The sequence below is a fragment of the Coregonus clupeaformis genome, chromosome 16 (assembly GCF_020615455.1).
Source record: "Coregonus clupeaformis isolate EN_2021a chromosome 16, ASM2061545v1, whole genome shotgun sequence".
NCBI lineage: Eukaryota > Metazoa > Chordata > Actinopteri > Salmoniformes > Salmonidae > Coregonus > Coregonus clupeaformis.
This window is the reverse complement of record NC_059207.1, coordinates 48,234,312-48,251,116: the sequence shown is the minus strand read 5'-3', so window position 1 is coordinate 48,251,116 and position 16,805 is coordinate 48,234,312. Positions and strand designations below refer to the sequence as shown.

Here is a 16,805-nt window from a genome sequence, read left to right as displayed (position 1 = left end):
CCTAATCTGTCAATTAAATCAATATTTAATGTCCCACCTGCTCAGTAAAAGCTATCAGTATTCATATATTCGCAACAAAAATACCCAATATTATCTGTGTTGACCTTTACACGGTCAAAAAAGCTCCCACAAAGGTGATTGGAGTGTCCCACAGGTCATTTGTTACAGATGAAACAATGACAGGAGAGAGGAGGATAGAAATGTATATAATGGAGATAGTAAATATCTGGTAGTCACTTCATGGTTTTCACCAAGGTCCACTAAGACCTTGTCTGCCTCCTAAATGGCACCCTATTCCCTATATTGTGCATTACTTTTTACCAGGGCCCATAAAGTTAGTACACATTTGGGATGCAACAAACCCTTGCTCCTATGACCGCCCTCACTACACCCACAACAGCTCCCAGACCTTCAACTGACAATACATACACAGTACAAAGTCATTACTAATTCACCAATTTTTTTATTTGATTGGAAGTAAAGAGTAAAGTGCCAGCATTCCCGTTGCTGCTGGTTGGCCTGTTCGGGGGCAGTCAGTGAACGATGTCAAATGATGTTGCTGATATAGTGAACTACTGTGATGAAAGAGGTGTACACAGACAGGGATGGTCGACAGACCTATCGGTGCATGTAATCACTATATGAACTCCCAACAAAGAACGACAACACCCAATAATAACAATAGGGGTAGACTCAAATATGCTGGTCCTCCTGTTAGAAAGATAAATGGCTTAGTTTCTACCCCTCAATCCTCCCAGGCACTCTGTCTGCTTTCTACTCATGGTGTGTGTGTATGTGTGTGTTTATTTTCCAGTTTCCTCTATAAACCATAACCATATATCATTGGGGCACTTCTCTGCAGAAGCATTAGCCAGATGATACATCACATCACTACAGGAGCAAGGAGGGGAGGGAAATAGTGCAGGCCAGGGTATTTAGACTGAACATTGGAGTGAACAACAGAGTACTCAAAGCAGGTATTCCAGGAATAGGTAAGCTTTAGCAGAGAAAAAAAAAACATAAAGACTTGAGGTTATATGCTGACAGGAGAGGTCATGGGCACTAGGCCAGGGTAGCATAGATACAATTTAAATTAGAATAGACTACATAATGGTGAGACCCAATGATAGGAAATAGTTTTTTTTTAAAGAGTACACGTGCAATGGTTGTATGCTTATTCATAAGGGGAGAAAAGTTCAAACCAAATATATGTGCACACAATTTCACTAACTGTCACTAAACCGATGTGGATGTGGTGGAGGAGTCAGGCGCAGGACACTGAGGTTAAGTCCAACAGTATTTAATAGTCCAAAGTATAATAGGAAAACCGCCGACCTCAAAAACACACAGAGGCGAGGGAGAATCACGCACACGCGTAAACACTAAAACACAAAACAAACAGGGAGCAAAGACGTAGCTCCGACACTGTGGCAGTAATTAACAACACACAATCATACTAGAACAAAACAAGGAACTTATAAGACACGCAATCAACACACAAATGGACACAGGTGATACAGACAGACAAAAGCAATCAAATGACGAAACATAGAGCGGTGGCAGCTAGTACTCCGGGGACGGCGATCGCCGAAGCCTGCCCGAACCAGGAGGAGGAGCAGCCTCGGCCAAAACCGTGACACTAACAAACAACACTTACTGCATATACACAGTCCTGATAACCATTTGATACGGAACTCTAAAATACTCATAAAGGAATGGGCCACAAACTTACCCAAAGCATTGCATGGATTATGTTCTCTTATAATACAGCCATCTAGTGTAATATATGGATAAAATATATCAGTACTGTATTTGAGAATGTTTGAATTAGTCGAGCAATTCTTTCACAGGTTACCACCATGTGTTTTAATGACGGAAATACACTACCGGTCAAAGGTTTTAGAACACCTACTCAGGATAAGTTCATTAGAGTTACCAGCCTCAGATATTGCAGCCCAAATAAATGCTTCACAGAGTTCAAGTAACAGACACATCTCAACATCAACTGTTCAGAGGAGACTGTGTGAATCAGGCCTTCATGGTCGAATTGCTGCAAAGAAACCACTACTAAAGGACACCAATAAGAAGAAGAGACCTGCTTGGGCCAAGAAACATGAGCAATGGACATTAGACCGGTGGAAATGTGTCCTTTGGTCTGGAGTCCAAATTTTAGATTTTTGGTTCCAACCGCCGTGTCTTTGTGAGACGTGGTGTGGGTGAACGGATGATCTCCGCATGTGTATTTCACACCGTATAGCATGGAGGAGGAGGTGTTATGGTGTGGGGGTGCTTTGCTGGTGACACTGTCTGTGATTTATTTAGAAATCAAGGCACACTTAACCAGCATGACCTGGCCTCCACAATCCCCCGACCTCAACCCAATTGAGATGGTTTGGGATGAGTCAGACCGCTGAGTGAAGGAAAAGCAGCCAACAAGTGCTCAGCATATGTGAGAACTCCTTCAAGACTGTTGGAAAAGCATTCCAGGCGAAGCTGGTTGAGAGAATGCCAAGAGTGTGCAAAGCTGTCATCAAGGCAAAGGGTGGCTATTTGAAGAATCTAAAATCTAAAATATATTTTGATTTGTTTAACACTTTTTTGGTTACTGCATCTTTCCATATGTGTTATTTCATAGTTTTGATGTCTTCACTACTATTCTACAATGTAGTAAATAGTAAAAATAAAGAAAAACCCTTGAATGAGCAGGTTTTCTAAAACTTTTGAATGGTAGTGTAGATTAATTATTTCAATAGCCTAACCAAAACTCAATTAGCTACAAAGGATAGGTTAGGTCCCTGGGTAGAGGCCATAGCCTTATATTTTCAAAATAGGCTATGACTCTGGGCCAGCTCATATTTTCTATGAACATTTACTTTGTATATGAATGTGGGCAAAACTAACCACGACTTCACAACAGAGCGTTTAGATAGTTCACAGCAAAAAGTTTTTCATCACCTTGAGTGAAAACCTTAGTTCAACCCAATGATACACTAGATGACTGACAAGGGGCGCTGTTTTGAAGCCACTGCACCTCCATTTTGTATTACTCCTCCATTGTATAAAACATTTTGGAAGCTATTGAAATGCATTTACTATCATCTACATTTGTTTTTGTCATGTTTATTCTATTACATACCCATTAATGCATACTTATTATATTATAATGTGTGAGGTAAACATAACAATAACATTTTCCATAAAGTAGAATTGTTAGAGAGTACTTATGTTACTTTCCCCTCTACAACAAAAAAATATTTAAATACATTTTGTCCTTGAAACATTCAATAGAAATATTGTTGAATTCTATTAATTCCTATGGAGGACTGCTCCTTCTGAAGAATACCAATATGGCTGACCAGTGGCTTCAAATCATTGGCCCAATATATAGCATAATCAATCTAGTGTTTATATACACCATTGCTTACAACAAGTGAGCTCCAAGTTGCAAACTAAATACTGTAAATCAGGGATGGGCAAATTGCGCCCCCCTTTTGTAGGCCTGTGGACCAATTCCCCCCCTCAAAAAAAGTAATAATATAACAAATAATATATATATATATATATATATATATACTTTTTGGGGGAACTCAGTCGGGGTCTCAACTTAGTGTGGCGAGTTAGAATAGTTTAATACATTTCGAAATGTGGTTGTGCAACAGTGGTTTTTCTCTTGTTATGTCACTGACAGTCACTCACCCATGTCAGCTAAAACATTTTAGATTGGTAAATTAGTCTATCCAGCTATATAAACTTGTAGTAATCATGGTCAAATTAGCGACTGGGGGTGGGGCCCATGGATTTTGTTAGTCACTCTCACTCATATCATATAAAAAATTCAGCAAGTTTAGGCCTGACATGCCAACAACAAATTATCAACTTACACATCCATGCATAACTGACCAAATTATGAAAGACAAACATTGTGATTTTGAATTCCGTAAAGTGAGTGTGGAAGAGGTGAAAAAAGTATTGTTGTCTATCAACAATGACAAGCCACCTGGGTCTGACAACTTGGATGGAAAAATACTGAGGATGATAGCGGACAATGTTGCCAGTCCTATTTGCCATCTCTTCAATCTAAACCTACAGGAAAGTGTGCGCCCTCAGGTCTGGAGGGAAGCAAAAGTCATTCCGCTACCCAAGAATAGCAAAGCACCCTTTACTAGCTCAAACAGCCGACCAATCAGCCTGTTACCAACTCTTAGTAAACTTTTGGAAAAAATTGAGTTTGACCAGATACAATGTTATTTCGCAGTAAACAAATTAACAACAGATTTTCAGCACGCTTATAGGGAAGGGCATTCGACATGTATGGCACTTACACAAATAACTGATGATTGGCTGAGAGAAATGTATAATAAAAAGGTTGTGGGAGTTGTTTTATTAGACTTCAATGCAGCTTTTGACAGTATGAATCATAATCTGCTGCTGGAAAAATGTATGTATTATGGCTTCACATCCCTTGCTATATTTTGGATCGAGAGTTACCTGTCTAACAGAACACAGAGGGTATGCTTTAATGAAAGCCTCTCAAACATAATCCAGGTAGAGTAAGGCATTCCCCAGGGCAGCTGTCTAGGCCCCTTACTTATCTATACTAATGACCTGCCACTGGCTCTGAGTAAAGCCTGTGTGTCTATGTATGCTGATGACTCAACACTATACAGGCCAGCTACCACAGCAATCCCTTTGGCATCCACATAAATCACTGAAACACTTAACAAAGAGCTGCAGTCAGTTTCAGAATAGGTGGCAAGAAATAAGTTAGTCCTAAATATTTCAAAAACTCAAAACATTGTATTTGTGACAAATCCTTCACTAAACCCTAACCCCAATCTAAATCTTGTAATAAATAATGTAGAAATTGAGCAATTTGAGGATACTAAACTGCTTGGAGCAACCCTGGATTATAAACTGTCATGGTCAAAACCTATTGCTGCAACAGTAGCTAAAATGGGGGAGATCTGTCCATAATAAAGCACTGCTCTGTCTATCAACAAGGCAGGTCCTACATGTCCTAGTTCTGTTGCACCTGTCATTTGGTCAGGTGCCACAAAGAGGGACTTGGGAAAATTACAATTGGCCCAGAACAGGGGAGCACGGCTGGCCCTTAAATGTACACGGAGAGCTAACATTAATAACATGCATGTCAATCTCTCCTGGCTCCAAGTAGAGGAGTCTGACTTCATCAATACTTGTATTTGTGAGAAGTATTGACATGTTGAATGCACCGAGCTGTCTGTTTAAACTACTAGCACACAGCTCAGACACCCATGCATACCTCACATGACATACCACCAGATGTCTCTTCACAGTCCCGAAGACCAGAACAGACTATGGGAGGCGCATGACTACATCTAACTCTATTCCACATCAAGTAACTCATGCAAGCAGTAAAATCAGATTTAAAAAACAGATAAAAATACACCTTAAGGAACGGGGGGGAATGTGAAGTGACTCACACACACAGTGAAGAGACACACACATAGGCACAGACACGCATACACACAAACATGATAACATATACACTATACACACACGTACACATGGATTTTGTGTTGTAGATATGTGGTAGTAGAGTAGTGGCCTGAGGGAACACACTTAATGTGTTGTGAAATTTGTTGTGAAATGTATTGTAATTTTATAAAAAATGGTATATACTGTAACTGCCTTCATTTTGCTGGACCCCAGGAAGAGTAGCTGCTAATGGGGATCCATAATAAATACAAATACAAATACAAAATGTGTAGAATTGCAGCAAACTGCAAAATTTTATCTACACCCCATGGCAAAATTAGTAGAATTTCAGGAAATTAACTCTAAAATGTCCTACATTTTTCTCTCCGCTTTCAAGGGGGCCACTAAAATGTTTTGCTCGCAAGGTGGGGGGCCCACCAACAAAATTTTGCTTAAGGTCCCCAAAAGGCTAGGGCCAGCTCTGACTGCTTGTGTGGGTATGGATGTGGGTATGCAGATCCTCCAGCCGCTGCAGGCCCTCATGATGGGTTCAGGGATACTGGTCTGTAGTTGTTGACATCGGCGGGATCGAGTGTAGGTTTTTTGAGGAGGGGTGCAACTCTCGCTCTCTTGAAGACGGTCAAGGATGAGTTGATGAGCGAGGTGAGGTAAGGGAGAAGGTCTCCGGAAATGGTCTGGAGAAGAGAGGAGGGGATAGGGTCAAGCAGGCAGGTTGTTGGGCGGCCGGCCGTCACAAGTCGCAAGATTTCATCTGGAGAGAGAGGGGAGAAAGAAGTCAAAGCATAGGGTAGGGCAGTGTGAGCAAGACCAGCGGTGTCATTTGACTTAATAAATGAGGATCGGATGTCGTCAACTTTCTGTTCAAAATGGTTGACGATGTCATCCACAGAGAGGGAGGAGGGAGGGGGAGGAGGAGGAGGATTCAGCAGGGAGGAGAAGGTGGCAAAGAGCTTCCTAGGGTTAGAGGCAGAGGCTTGAAATTTAGAGTGGTAGAAAGTGGCTTTAGCAGCGGAAACAGAGGAAGAGAATGTAGAGAGGAGGGAGTGAAAAGATGACAGGTCCGCAGGGAGTCTAGTTTTCCTCCATTTCCGCTCGGCTGCCCGGAGCCCTCTTCTGTGAGCTCGCAATGAGTCGTCAAGCCACGGAGCAGGAGGGGAGGACCGAGCCGGCCAAGAGGATAGGGGACATAGAGAGTCAAAAGATGCAGAAAGGGAGGAGAGGAGGGTTGAGGAGGCAGAATCAGGAGATCGGAGGGAGAAGGATTTAGCAGAGGGAAGAGATGATAGGATGGAAGAGGAGAGAGTAGCGGGAGAGAGAGAGCGAAGGTTGCGACGGCACATTACCATCTGAAGAGGGGCAGAGTGAGTAGTGTTGGAGGAGAGCGAGAGAGAAAAGGATACAAAGTAGTGGTCGGAGACTTGGAGGGGAGTTGCAGTGAGATTAGTAGAAGAACAGCATCTAGTAAAGATGAGGTCAAGCGTATTGCCTGCCTTGTGAGTAGGGGGGGACGGTGAGAGGGTGAGGTCAAAAGAGGAAAGGAGTGGAAAGAAGGAGGCAGAGAGAAATGAGTCAAAGGCAGACGTAGGGAGGTTAAAGTCACCCAGAACTGTGAGGGGTGAGCCATCCTCAGGAAAGGAACTTATCAAGGCGTCAAGCTCATTGATGAACTCTCCAAAGGAACCTGGAGGGCGATAAATGACAAGGATGTTAAGCTTGAATGGGCTAGTGACTGTGACAGCATGGAATTCAAATGAGGAGATAGACAGATAGGTCAGGGGAAAAAGAGAGAATGTCCACTTTGGAGAGATGAGGATTCCTGTGCCACCGCCGCGCTGACCAGATGCTCTCGGCGTATGCGAGAACACATGGTTAGACAAGGAAAGAGCAGTAGGAGTAGCAGTGTTTTCTGTGGTAATCCATGTTTCCGTCAGCGCCAAGAAGTCGAGGGACTGGAGGGTAGCATAGGCTGAGATGAACTCTGCCTTGTTGGCTGCAGAACGCCAGTTCCAGAGGCTGCCTGAGACCTGGAACTCCACGTGGGTCGTGCGCGCAGGGACCACCAGATTAGAGTGGCAACAGCCACGTGGTGTGAAGCGTTTGTATGGCCTGTGCAGAAAGGAGAGAACAGGGATAGACAGACACATAGTTGACAGGCTACAGAGAAAGGCTACAATAATGCAAAGGAGATCGGAATGAAATGAACTAAACATCTGGGAAAGCGAGAGAGCGGGGCCTCCCTCACTTACGTTTCACTGATAAAATAATAATAATCCTGGCAATGAAACTTTGAGAGAGAGGGGGAAGTATAAATGCTCTTATCAAGTACAGTAGTTTGATACTGTATGTTCTCCAGGTATATACTCTATGTTCATAATAGTTTAAGATACTTTATTGGTTGTATCAGACAATAATTATGCTACACTCGTTTATAATGTTGATTATGCACTATTTATAAATGGTCCTTTTGAGAATGTATATAAAATCTCTGAAGTAAGGTAGACCTATGATTTTTTTTTATGCATGCTTGAGTAATGAGTACCTTATCTGATAATGATTTATTTGTTGATCAGCACCTTGCTGGAGGGTTACATTATGTCTGGAAGAATTGCAGTTGTTTTTGTGTGGGGCTGGTGATATAACGTTTCCAACATTAATGCATGTAATATAAGTCAACTGTATGAATATTTCTGTGAAATCATATGGCGTTTACAGTCAGGAAAGTCACTCTACTTTGGAAATTGTATGACAGGCTTTGGTCAAGGTGTGTCCTTTAGGCCGCCCACTCAATAAATAAACTACGGTGTTTGATTGGCTGTTTTGAACAATGACGTGAGTGCTTACTTTGACACCTCATTAACAAGTATCAGATAACTTCGTTTAGTTGCGGAGAAGTCTTCACTCTTCACATTTACTCCCTCGTCTGTGTATTTCAACGCCTTAACGCAAAGTAATTATGTTTAAAGATTTTACACCTTTCATTGATACCTTATGTAATGTAATATATTGCTAATTTGAAATTATATATATATATATATGGGGTATAACAGTTACTGCATATACTAGCTACCGTAGCCGGCCCGGCTAACTTTGATAAGAGTAGCTAGCTAGCTAACTAAAAGTTAGCTACACAGACCTTGGTAACTAACGTTAGCTAGCTACTAACGTTAGCATGCTAGCTAATTCTTTAGCTGGTGTTACATAACATCTAACAGCACTAATGAAAAACAAATGGCTAATGTTAGCTACATACACTATTGAACCACACAGTTTAAAGCAGGTTACTGTAGCTAGTTGACTTAGATGATGGCTTGGCTCCTGTGTGGATTCAACTTTGGAACTAACGTGTGTGTGTGTGTGTGTGTGTGTGTGTGTGTGTGTAAAATACACTTCTTATTTTCTCTTTCGGTACAACTATAGGTGTTGTAAGAGTGATTGCACCACTGAGACTGATACCATGTCTGATTTGGTGGACAATAGTGCAGGTTACCAAGGGGATCATGTGGATGCCAAAGGGATAGCTGGACAAGGGTAAGGCGATGCATTTCTTATGTCAACCCTATCAGCTGCCCAAATAATAGAGGGTGGGCATCAAAATCAAATGTACAGTGCCTTCAGAAAGTATTAATACCCCTTGACTTATTCCACATTTTGTTGTATTACAGCCCGAATTCAAAATGTATTATTTTTTCTCACACATCTACACACTACCCCATAATGACAAAGTGAACTTCTTTTTAGAAATGTTAGCATATTTACAGAAAAATTAAATACAGAAATATCTCATTTACATATGTATTCACACCCCTGAGTCAGTCTTTCTGGCTACGTCTTAAGAACGTTCCACACCTGAATTGTGCAACATTTGCCCATTATTATTTTCAAAATTCTTCAAGATCTGTCAAATTAGTTGATGATCATTGTTAGACAACCATTTGCAGGTCTTGCCATAGATTTTCAAGCAGATTTAAGTCAACTGCAACTGGGCCACTCAGGAACATTCACTGTCTTCTTGGTAAGCAACTCCAGTGTAGATTTGGTGTCTGGTGGAAAGGTGACTGAACCAGGTTTTCCTCTATGATTTTGCCTGTGCTTAGCTCCATTCCGTTTATTTTTTATCATGAAAAACTCCCCAGTCCTTAACGTTACAAGCATGCTGTTAACATGATGCAGCCACCACTATGATTGACGATTTGGAGAGTGGTACTCAGGAATGTGTTGTATTGGATTTGCCCCAAACATAACACTATGTATTCAGGACAAAAAGTTAATTGCTTTCCCAATTTTTTTGCAGCATTACTTTAGTTCATTGTTGCAAACAGGAACCATGTTTTGGAATATTTGTATTCTGTACATGCTTCCTTCTTTTCACTCTGTCAATTAGGTCAGTGTTGTGGAGTAACTACAATGTTAAACACTATTATTTCACACAGTGAGTCCATGCAACTTATAATAATAATATGCCTTTTAGCAGACGCTTTTATCCAAAGCGACTTACAGTCATGTATGCATACATTTTTACATATGGGTGGTCCCGGGGATCGAACCCACTACCCTGGCGTTACAAGCGCCATGCTCTACCAATTGAGCTACAGAGGACCACCCATATGTGACTTGTTAAGCATATTTTTACTCCTGAACTTATTTAGGCTTGCCATAACAAATGGGTTGAATAAGTATTGACTCAAGACATTTCAGCTTTTCATATTTTATTAATTAGTACACATTTTGAAAAACATCATTCCACTTTGACATTATGGGGTATTGTGTGTAGGCCAGTGACAAAACATTTCAATTGAATCTATTTTAAATTCAGGCTGTAACACAACAAAGTGTGGAAAAAGTCAAGAGGTGTGAATACTTTCTGAAGGCACGGTATTTGATATGATTTTTTATTTAGATACCCATTGGGACGGCATGCACTGGGCCAGTGAGTCTCTTTTTACATAGTTCTATCAGCTGTCACATTCTGTAAAAGCATCTTTTCATTTTACCCCTGAATAGTGTCAGACAAATGATTTTCTCAGCTGCATTAGCATGCAATGTGACACTCATGTCTGATCATAAGCCAAAACCTGCTGTCATTGTGTCTTCAAGCATGGCCAAACAACATGCATTTTCAACATGCCTGTGAAGCCAGTTTAACATGGACAGTGAAAAGTGCATGTAGACATTTTAATTGCTCTGCAAGGACTCCTGCAATGTATAATTGTCCGCCCACTGTGCCTCAGCCGATTCAGTGTTAAAAGGAACTTGTTCCTTTTTGCTCCAGGCTGAAAGGTCTCTCAGTGCCAAGGTTCAGTACAGATAATCATGAAGTAGATGTTAAGCCTCCGGCTGACATGTACACATATAAGATGAACTACCCCAGCCTTGGACAGTGTGTCATCATCAACAACAAGAACTTTGACAAGAGCACAGGTAGGCCTAAGTGTGTATGATGTATTTTTGTCCATTTCACTTGTTTAGGTTATGATGGTATGTCCAATTCTGTTATCTACACTTCATTGGTTTATTTCCCTTTAAAGGAATGAGCTTTCGCAATGGAACAGACGTGGATGCAGGACATGCGATGAAAGTGTTCTCGAGTTTGGGGTACAAAGTGAAGGTTGCCACTGACCAGACTGTGCAACAGATACAACAGCTGCTTTACAATGGTAAGCTCAGCAGTTGTGATGTGAGTGTCCGAGTTAGATTGTCTTTCTTTCTGGAGTCATTTGAGAAGTTTCTTTCTGATAATCTACAAATAAGATGCAGTAATGGTGGTAGTAGTGATGTGACATCTGGCTAAATTTGATCAACTGAAGGAAATCTCTTTTTAATGATAAGTTTGACTTCAAGAGCCACTTTAAACTGTGTGTGTGTATATGACATTTTCAGTGTCTCAAGTTGACCACAGCCAGTCGGCCTCCTTTGTGTGTGTGATGCTGAGCCATGGAGACGAGGGGGTGTTCTATGGCACAGATGGCAACGTAGAACTCAAGAAGCTCACTGGCCTCTTTAGGGGCGACCGCTGCAAAACGCTGGTGGGCAAGCCCAAACTCTTCTTTATCCAGGTACTGTAAGGTTTTAGCTGCCTGCTCAACATTTCAATACTGAAGTGATGAACATTTATTTGTGTGTCTTATAGTCAGTGGTACATTGCGAAGAGTAGCCTCTCTTCCCCTGACCCTTAACCCCTGATCCTTCCTGTGGGCCTGGTGAGTAGGCGTGCCGTGGCAATGACCTGGATGGTGGCATAGAGACAGATGCCGTTGCTGATGACTCTCCAGAGAGGATTCCTGTTGAGGCAGACTTTCTCTATGCTTATTCTACAGCCCCAGGTAATAAACCCTGTTTTATTAATGCCCCACTTTGACATACTTTTAAGGCCCATGGCAGTCAAAAACGTGATTTTCCTGTGTTTTATATTTATTTCCACACTGAGGTTGTAATAACTGTGAAAATGATAATGCCCTTTTTAGTGTAAGAGATGTTTGAAAAGACCGCCTGAAATTTCTGCCTGTTTTGGTAGATGGAGTTTTGCCTACCTGGTGTCATCACCAGGCAGTAAATGGGTTAATAAGCCAATAAGAAAGAGTTCCAAACCTCTCTGCCAATAACTCGTTTTCAGTTTTCCTCTCCCCACTTAGACCACTCCCAGACAGTCCTAGCAAAATTCTAGTTTGAGAATTTGCTCTTTGCTAAGAAGCTATTTTTGTTAATTAACAATTTTAATTGAAAACAATCGCAGTAAGGTACTTGTTATCCAGAAATGATTTGATATTGAGATCAAAACGTCTGCATTCATGCATACTACATATGTTACCTTTACATGGTACATTGGTATGTTACATAGTACTTACAACTGATATCTGTTATAACTTTTACACACAAACTGCAAACCGGTATGACAGTAGACTGTAAGCCTACTACTATAGCAATGTATACTAGTATGGGAATTGCACTGTACCTATTTATAATAATATAATAATATGCCATTTAGCAGATGCTTTTATCCAAAGCGACTTACAGTCATGTGTGCATACATTTAGAGAGGTTGTAGCAATGTACAACATTACTACAGGGTTGGTCTGATTGGTTTGTGACATCCATGCCTCTCCATAGGCTACTACTCCTGGAGGAACACCCAGAAGGGCTCCTGGTTCATGCAGGCCCTCTGTGAGATGTTACAAAGGTACGGCAAACAGCTGGAGATCATGCAGATCATGACACGTGTCAACCACAAGGTGGCACTTGACTTCGAGTCGTTCTCCGAAATGCCCGGCTTCTCTGCCAAAAAGCAGATCCCTTGCATTGTGTCTATGTTGACCAAAGATCTCTACTTTCCACATTGATTTGATATTTTCGTTTAGACATTACTATGACTTGATTGTGTATCCTATGGGACCATTTGAACTATGTGTACAATGTTTACTATACTTGCTGAGCGATTAACCAAAATGTCTAAACAACCAATTGACCAATGATTTTAATTCCATTTATGCGCATGTTCTCTAGAGATAAACCAGATCAAGCCCGAACTGTGATGTAGTAGGTAGTTGTAGTTTCCAACAGGCCAATATTCTACATAGTTTAGCGCAGAAAACATGGTAATTAACTACAGGAATCGAACCGACCTCAAAAAGCACTAATCGCTGAGCACTACTTCTAAATGGATACTCGTTCATTTAAATACCGGAATTCTGTTTTGGTTAAGTCTAAAAGGGAAAGCTAAAGGTTTGATTAGATGATTTACCTAAAAGGCATGATGTTGGACCAAAGATAATGCATCTTTAATGAGGGAAGGCAGGCATTAAGCAACGATTATGCAATATGAGTGCTTGCTATTGATTTGTTGTTCCTGTATATGTTCTGAATTATCAGGTATAAAGGGAAACACGTTTTCAGATAACAATAATGTAATAATCAATCACTCAGGCTTTAAAAGTTGTGAAAAATGTGCCATGTCTTATTAGAAATTATCACTGTCTTACCTGTGGGATGTATTATTATTTTTTGCACATTGTACAATCAAATAGGTTACTACATGAAATATAAGCATTAATAAACTAGCTTTTATCCTTGATAAATTGTGTTATCCTATTATTTTCCAAGAAACCTAACATTTCTGTGAATGGGATTCCAAGATGGCATAGCAGTGCGGTCGTGTATTCTGTTGTGTCCTCGTGTAAATAGCCTGTTTTTTTGTATTTTTTCGTATATATTTCTCTATCTCGCTTTTCCATCCTTTAACTAAATATACTTTCCTGCAACCCGCCTCACCCAATGTGGAATGGATTCTATTATTTCTTTATACCTTTTATCAAGAACCTCTGACTGAAACTAGCCAGCTAGCCAGCTAACTAGCTACTTGCTATTAGCCACAGTTAGCAGTCTTCACCACTGTCCGTGGCCTGCACTACCTACCAGCCAGCTCTAGCCTGGACATTATCGGCCAGTCTGCACAGCGTGCTATCGACCCAGAGCATATCGGATTTTCTGCCGGAATCACTGAATCACTGGACCTTAACACCGGATCATCGCAACTAGCTAGCTGCAACCGAATGGCTGTTGTTGTTGTTGGCTAATCACCACTGTCCGAAGCACGCACCAGTTAGCCTTGAGCTAGCCTCGAGCCAGGCCCATCTCCCGGCTATCTACCTCTCTGTCAACCAGACGAGACCTCCTAGTGTTGACACGTAGCCCCGCCGATCCATCACGACTGGTCTGCCGACGTAATCGTCTGATTTGGTTTCAACAGGCTTCCTGTTGCGACGACCACGAAGATCCATCTGCTAGCCCCGGCCCGCTAGCACACGCAATCAACAGCCGTGCCTCCAGCTCGCCTGTGCTCCCGAACTGCTCCCGGACTCACCTATTGCTGTTCACTGGACCTTATGATCACTCAGCTACACAGCTGATGCCTGCTGGACTGTTCCTTTACAGGGTACCCCATCTTGTTTATCTGTTTAGCCTCAGCCCAAACTTTCGTCGCCATTACCAGTTGTTGTCTTAGCTCTCTCGAATAACACCTGTGATTGTGTTATGCCTCTCTCCCATGTCAATATGCCTTGCCTATTGCTGTTTGTGTTAGTTCTTATTGTACTATTTCACTGTAGAGCCACCAGTCCTGCTCAACCTGCCTCGGATAGCTCCTTTGTCCCACCCCCCATACACGCGGAGACCGGCTCAATCGGTGCTTCCAGTGATGCTATCTCTTTCAACGTTACCCAATGCTTAGGTTTACCTCCACTGTACTCATATCCTTCCATATCCTTGTCTGTACATAATGCCCTGAATCTATTCTACAACGCCCGGAAATCTGCCCCTTTTATTATCTGTACCCAATGCACTAGAAGACCAGTTCTTAAAGCCTTTAGCCGTATCCTTATTCTATTCCTCCTCTGTTCCTCTGGTGATGTAGAGGTTAACCCAGGCCCTGTAGCCCCCATTATCACTCCTACTCCCCAGGCGCTATCATTTGTTGACTTCTGTAACTGTATAAGCCTTGGTTTCTTGCATGTTAACATCAGAAGCCTCCTCCCTAAGTTAGAGTTATTCACTGCGTTAGCACACTCCGCCAACTCTGATGTTCTAGCAGTGTCTGAATCCTGGCTTAGGAAGGCCACCAAAAATTCAGAAATGTCCATCCCGAACTACAGCATTTTCCGTCTAGATAGAACTGCCAAAGGGGGCGGAGTTGCAATCTACTGTAGAGATAGCCTGCAGAGCTCTAACATACTATCCAGGTCTGTGCCCAAACAGTTTGAGCTTCTACTTCTAAAAATCCACCTTTCCAGAAATAAGTCTCTCACTGTTGCCGCTTGCTACAGACCTCCTTCAGCCCCCAGTTGTGCCCTGGACACCATATGTGAATTGCTTGACCCCATCTATCCTCAGAGTTAGTACTGCTTGGTCACCTAAACTGGGATATGCTTAACACCCCGGCCGTCCTACAATCTAAACTAGATGCCCTCAATCTCACACAAATTATCAAGGAACCTACCAGGTACAGCCCTAAATCTGTAAACATGGGCACCCTTATAGATATCATCCTGACTAATTTACCCTCTAAATACACCTCCGCTGTCTACAACCAGGATCTCAGCGATCACTGCCTCATTGCCTGCGTCCGTAATGGGTCTGCGGTCAAACGACCACCCCTCATCACTGTCAAACGCTCCCTAAAACACTTCAGCGAGCAGGCCTTTCTAATTGACCTGGCCCGGGTATCCTGGATGGATATTGACCTCATTCCGTCAGTAGAGGATGCCTGGATGTTCTTTAAAAGTGCTTTCCTCTCCATCTTAAATAAGCATGCCCCATTCAAAAAATGCAGAACTAAGAACAGATATAGCCCCTGGTTCACCCCAGACTTGACTGCCCTTGACCAGCACAAAAACATCCTGTGGCGTACTGCATTAGCATTGAACAGCCCCCGCGATATGCAACTTTTCAGGGAAGTCAGGAACCAATATACACAATCAGTTAGGAAAGCAAAGGCTAGCTTTTTCAAACAGAAATGTGCATCCTGTAACACTAAAACGTTTTGGGACACTGTAAAGTCCATGGAGAATAAGAGCACCTTCTCCCAGCTGCCCACTGCACTGAGGCTAGGAAACACTGTCACCACCGATAAATCTAGGATAATCGAGAATTTCACTAAGCATTTTGGTACGGCTGGCCATGCTTTCCACATGGCTACCCCTACACCGGCCACCAGCTCTGCACCCTCCGCTGCAACTTGCCCATGCCCCCCCCCGCTTCTCCTTCACCCAAATTCAGATAGCTGATGTCCTGAAAGAGCTGCAAAATCTGGACCCCTACAAATCAGCTGGGCTAGACAATCTGGACCCTTTCTTTCTATCGTCTGAGATCCCCAGAGATTGGAAAGCTGCCGCGTTCATCCCCCTCTTCAAAGGGGGTGACACTCTAGATCAAACTATATCCATCCTGCCCTGCCTTTCGAAAGTATTTGAAAGCCAAGTTAACAAACAGATCACCGACCATTTCGAATCCCACCGTACCTTCTCCGCTATGCAATCTGGTTTCCGAGCTGGTCATGGGTGCACCTCAGCCACGCTCAAGGTCTTAAACGATATAATAACCACGATCGATAAAAGACAGTACTGTGCAGCCATCTTCATCGACCTGGCCATGGCTTTTGACTCTGTCAATCACCGCATTCTTATTGGCAGACTAAATAGCCTTGGTTTCTCAAATGACTGCCTCGCCTGGTTCACCAACTACATTTACATTTTACATTTTAGTCATTTAGCAGACGCTCTTATCCAGAGCAACTTACAGTTAGTGAGTGCATACATTTTTTTTATTCAACTACTTCTCAG

At 42.2% G+C, this 16,805-nt stretch overlaps 1 protein-coding gene across 1 annotated transcript; it reads left to right on the top strand.

The window, feature by feature from the left end:
• The first annotated feature begins 8,346 nt into the window (after positions 1-8,346).
• LOC121585038 (caspase-3) lies at positions 8,347-13,541 on the top strand. The gene is made up of 7 exons (XM_045225940.1): positions 8,347-8,425; positions 8,896-9,006; positions 10,748-10,896; positions 11,004-11,132; positions 11,356-11,531; positions 11,684-11,798; positions 12,583-13,541. The coding sequence occupies exons 2-7, from the start codon at positions 8,933-8,935 to the stop codon at positions 12,810-12,812; spliced, it is 873 nt and encodes a 290-aa protein (XP_045081875.1). The 5' UTR covers positions 8,347-8,425; positions 8,896-8,932; the 3' UTR covers positions 12,813-13,541.
• The last annotated feature ends 3,264 nt before the right edge of the window (positions 13,542-16,805 follow it).

Bases quoted from the DNA above. Each gene is read 5' to 3' on its own strand.
- LOC121585038 (XM_045225940.1), top strand. From the start codon at position 8,933: ATGTCTGATTTGGTGGACAATAGTGCAGGTTACCAAGGGGATCATGTG. The intron at 9,007-10,747 runs GTAAGGCGATGC...TTTTTGCTCCAG, and splicing joins AAAGGGATAGCTGGACAAGG to GCTGAAAGGTCTCTCAGTGC. The intron at 11,133-11,355 runs GTAAGCTCAGCA...TGACATTTTCAG, and splicing joins ACAACAGCTGCTTTACAATG to TGTCTCAAGTTGACCACAGC.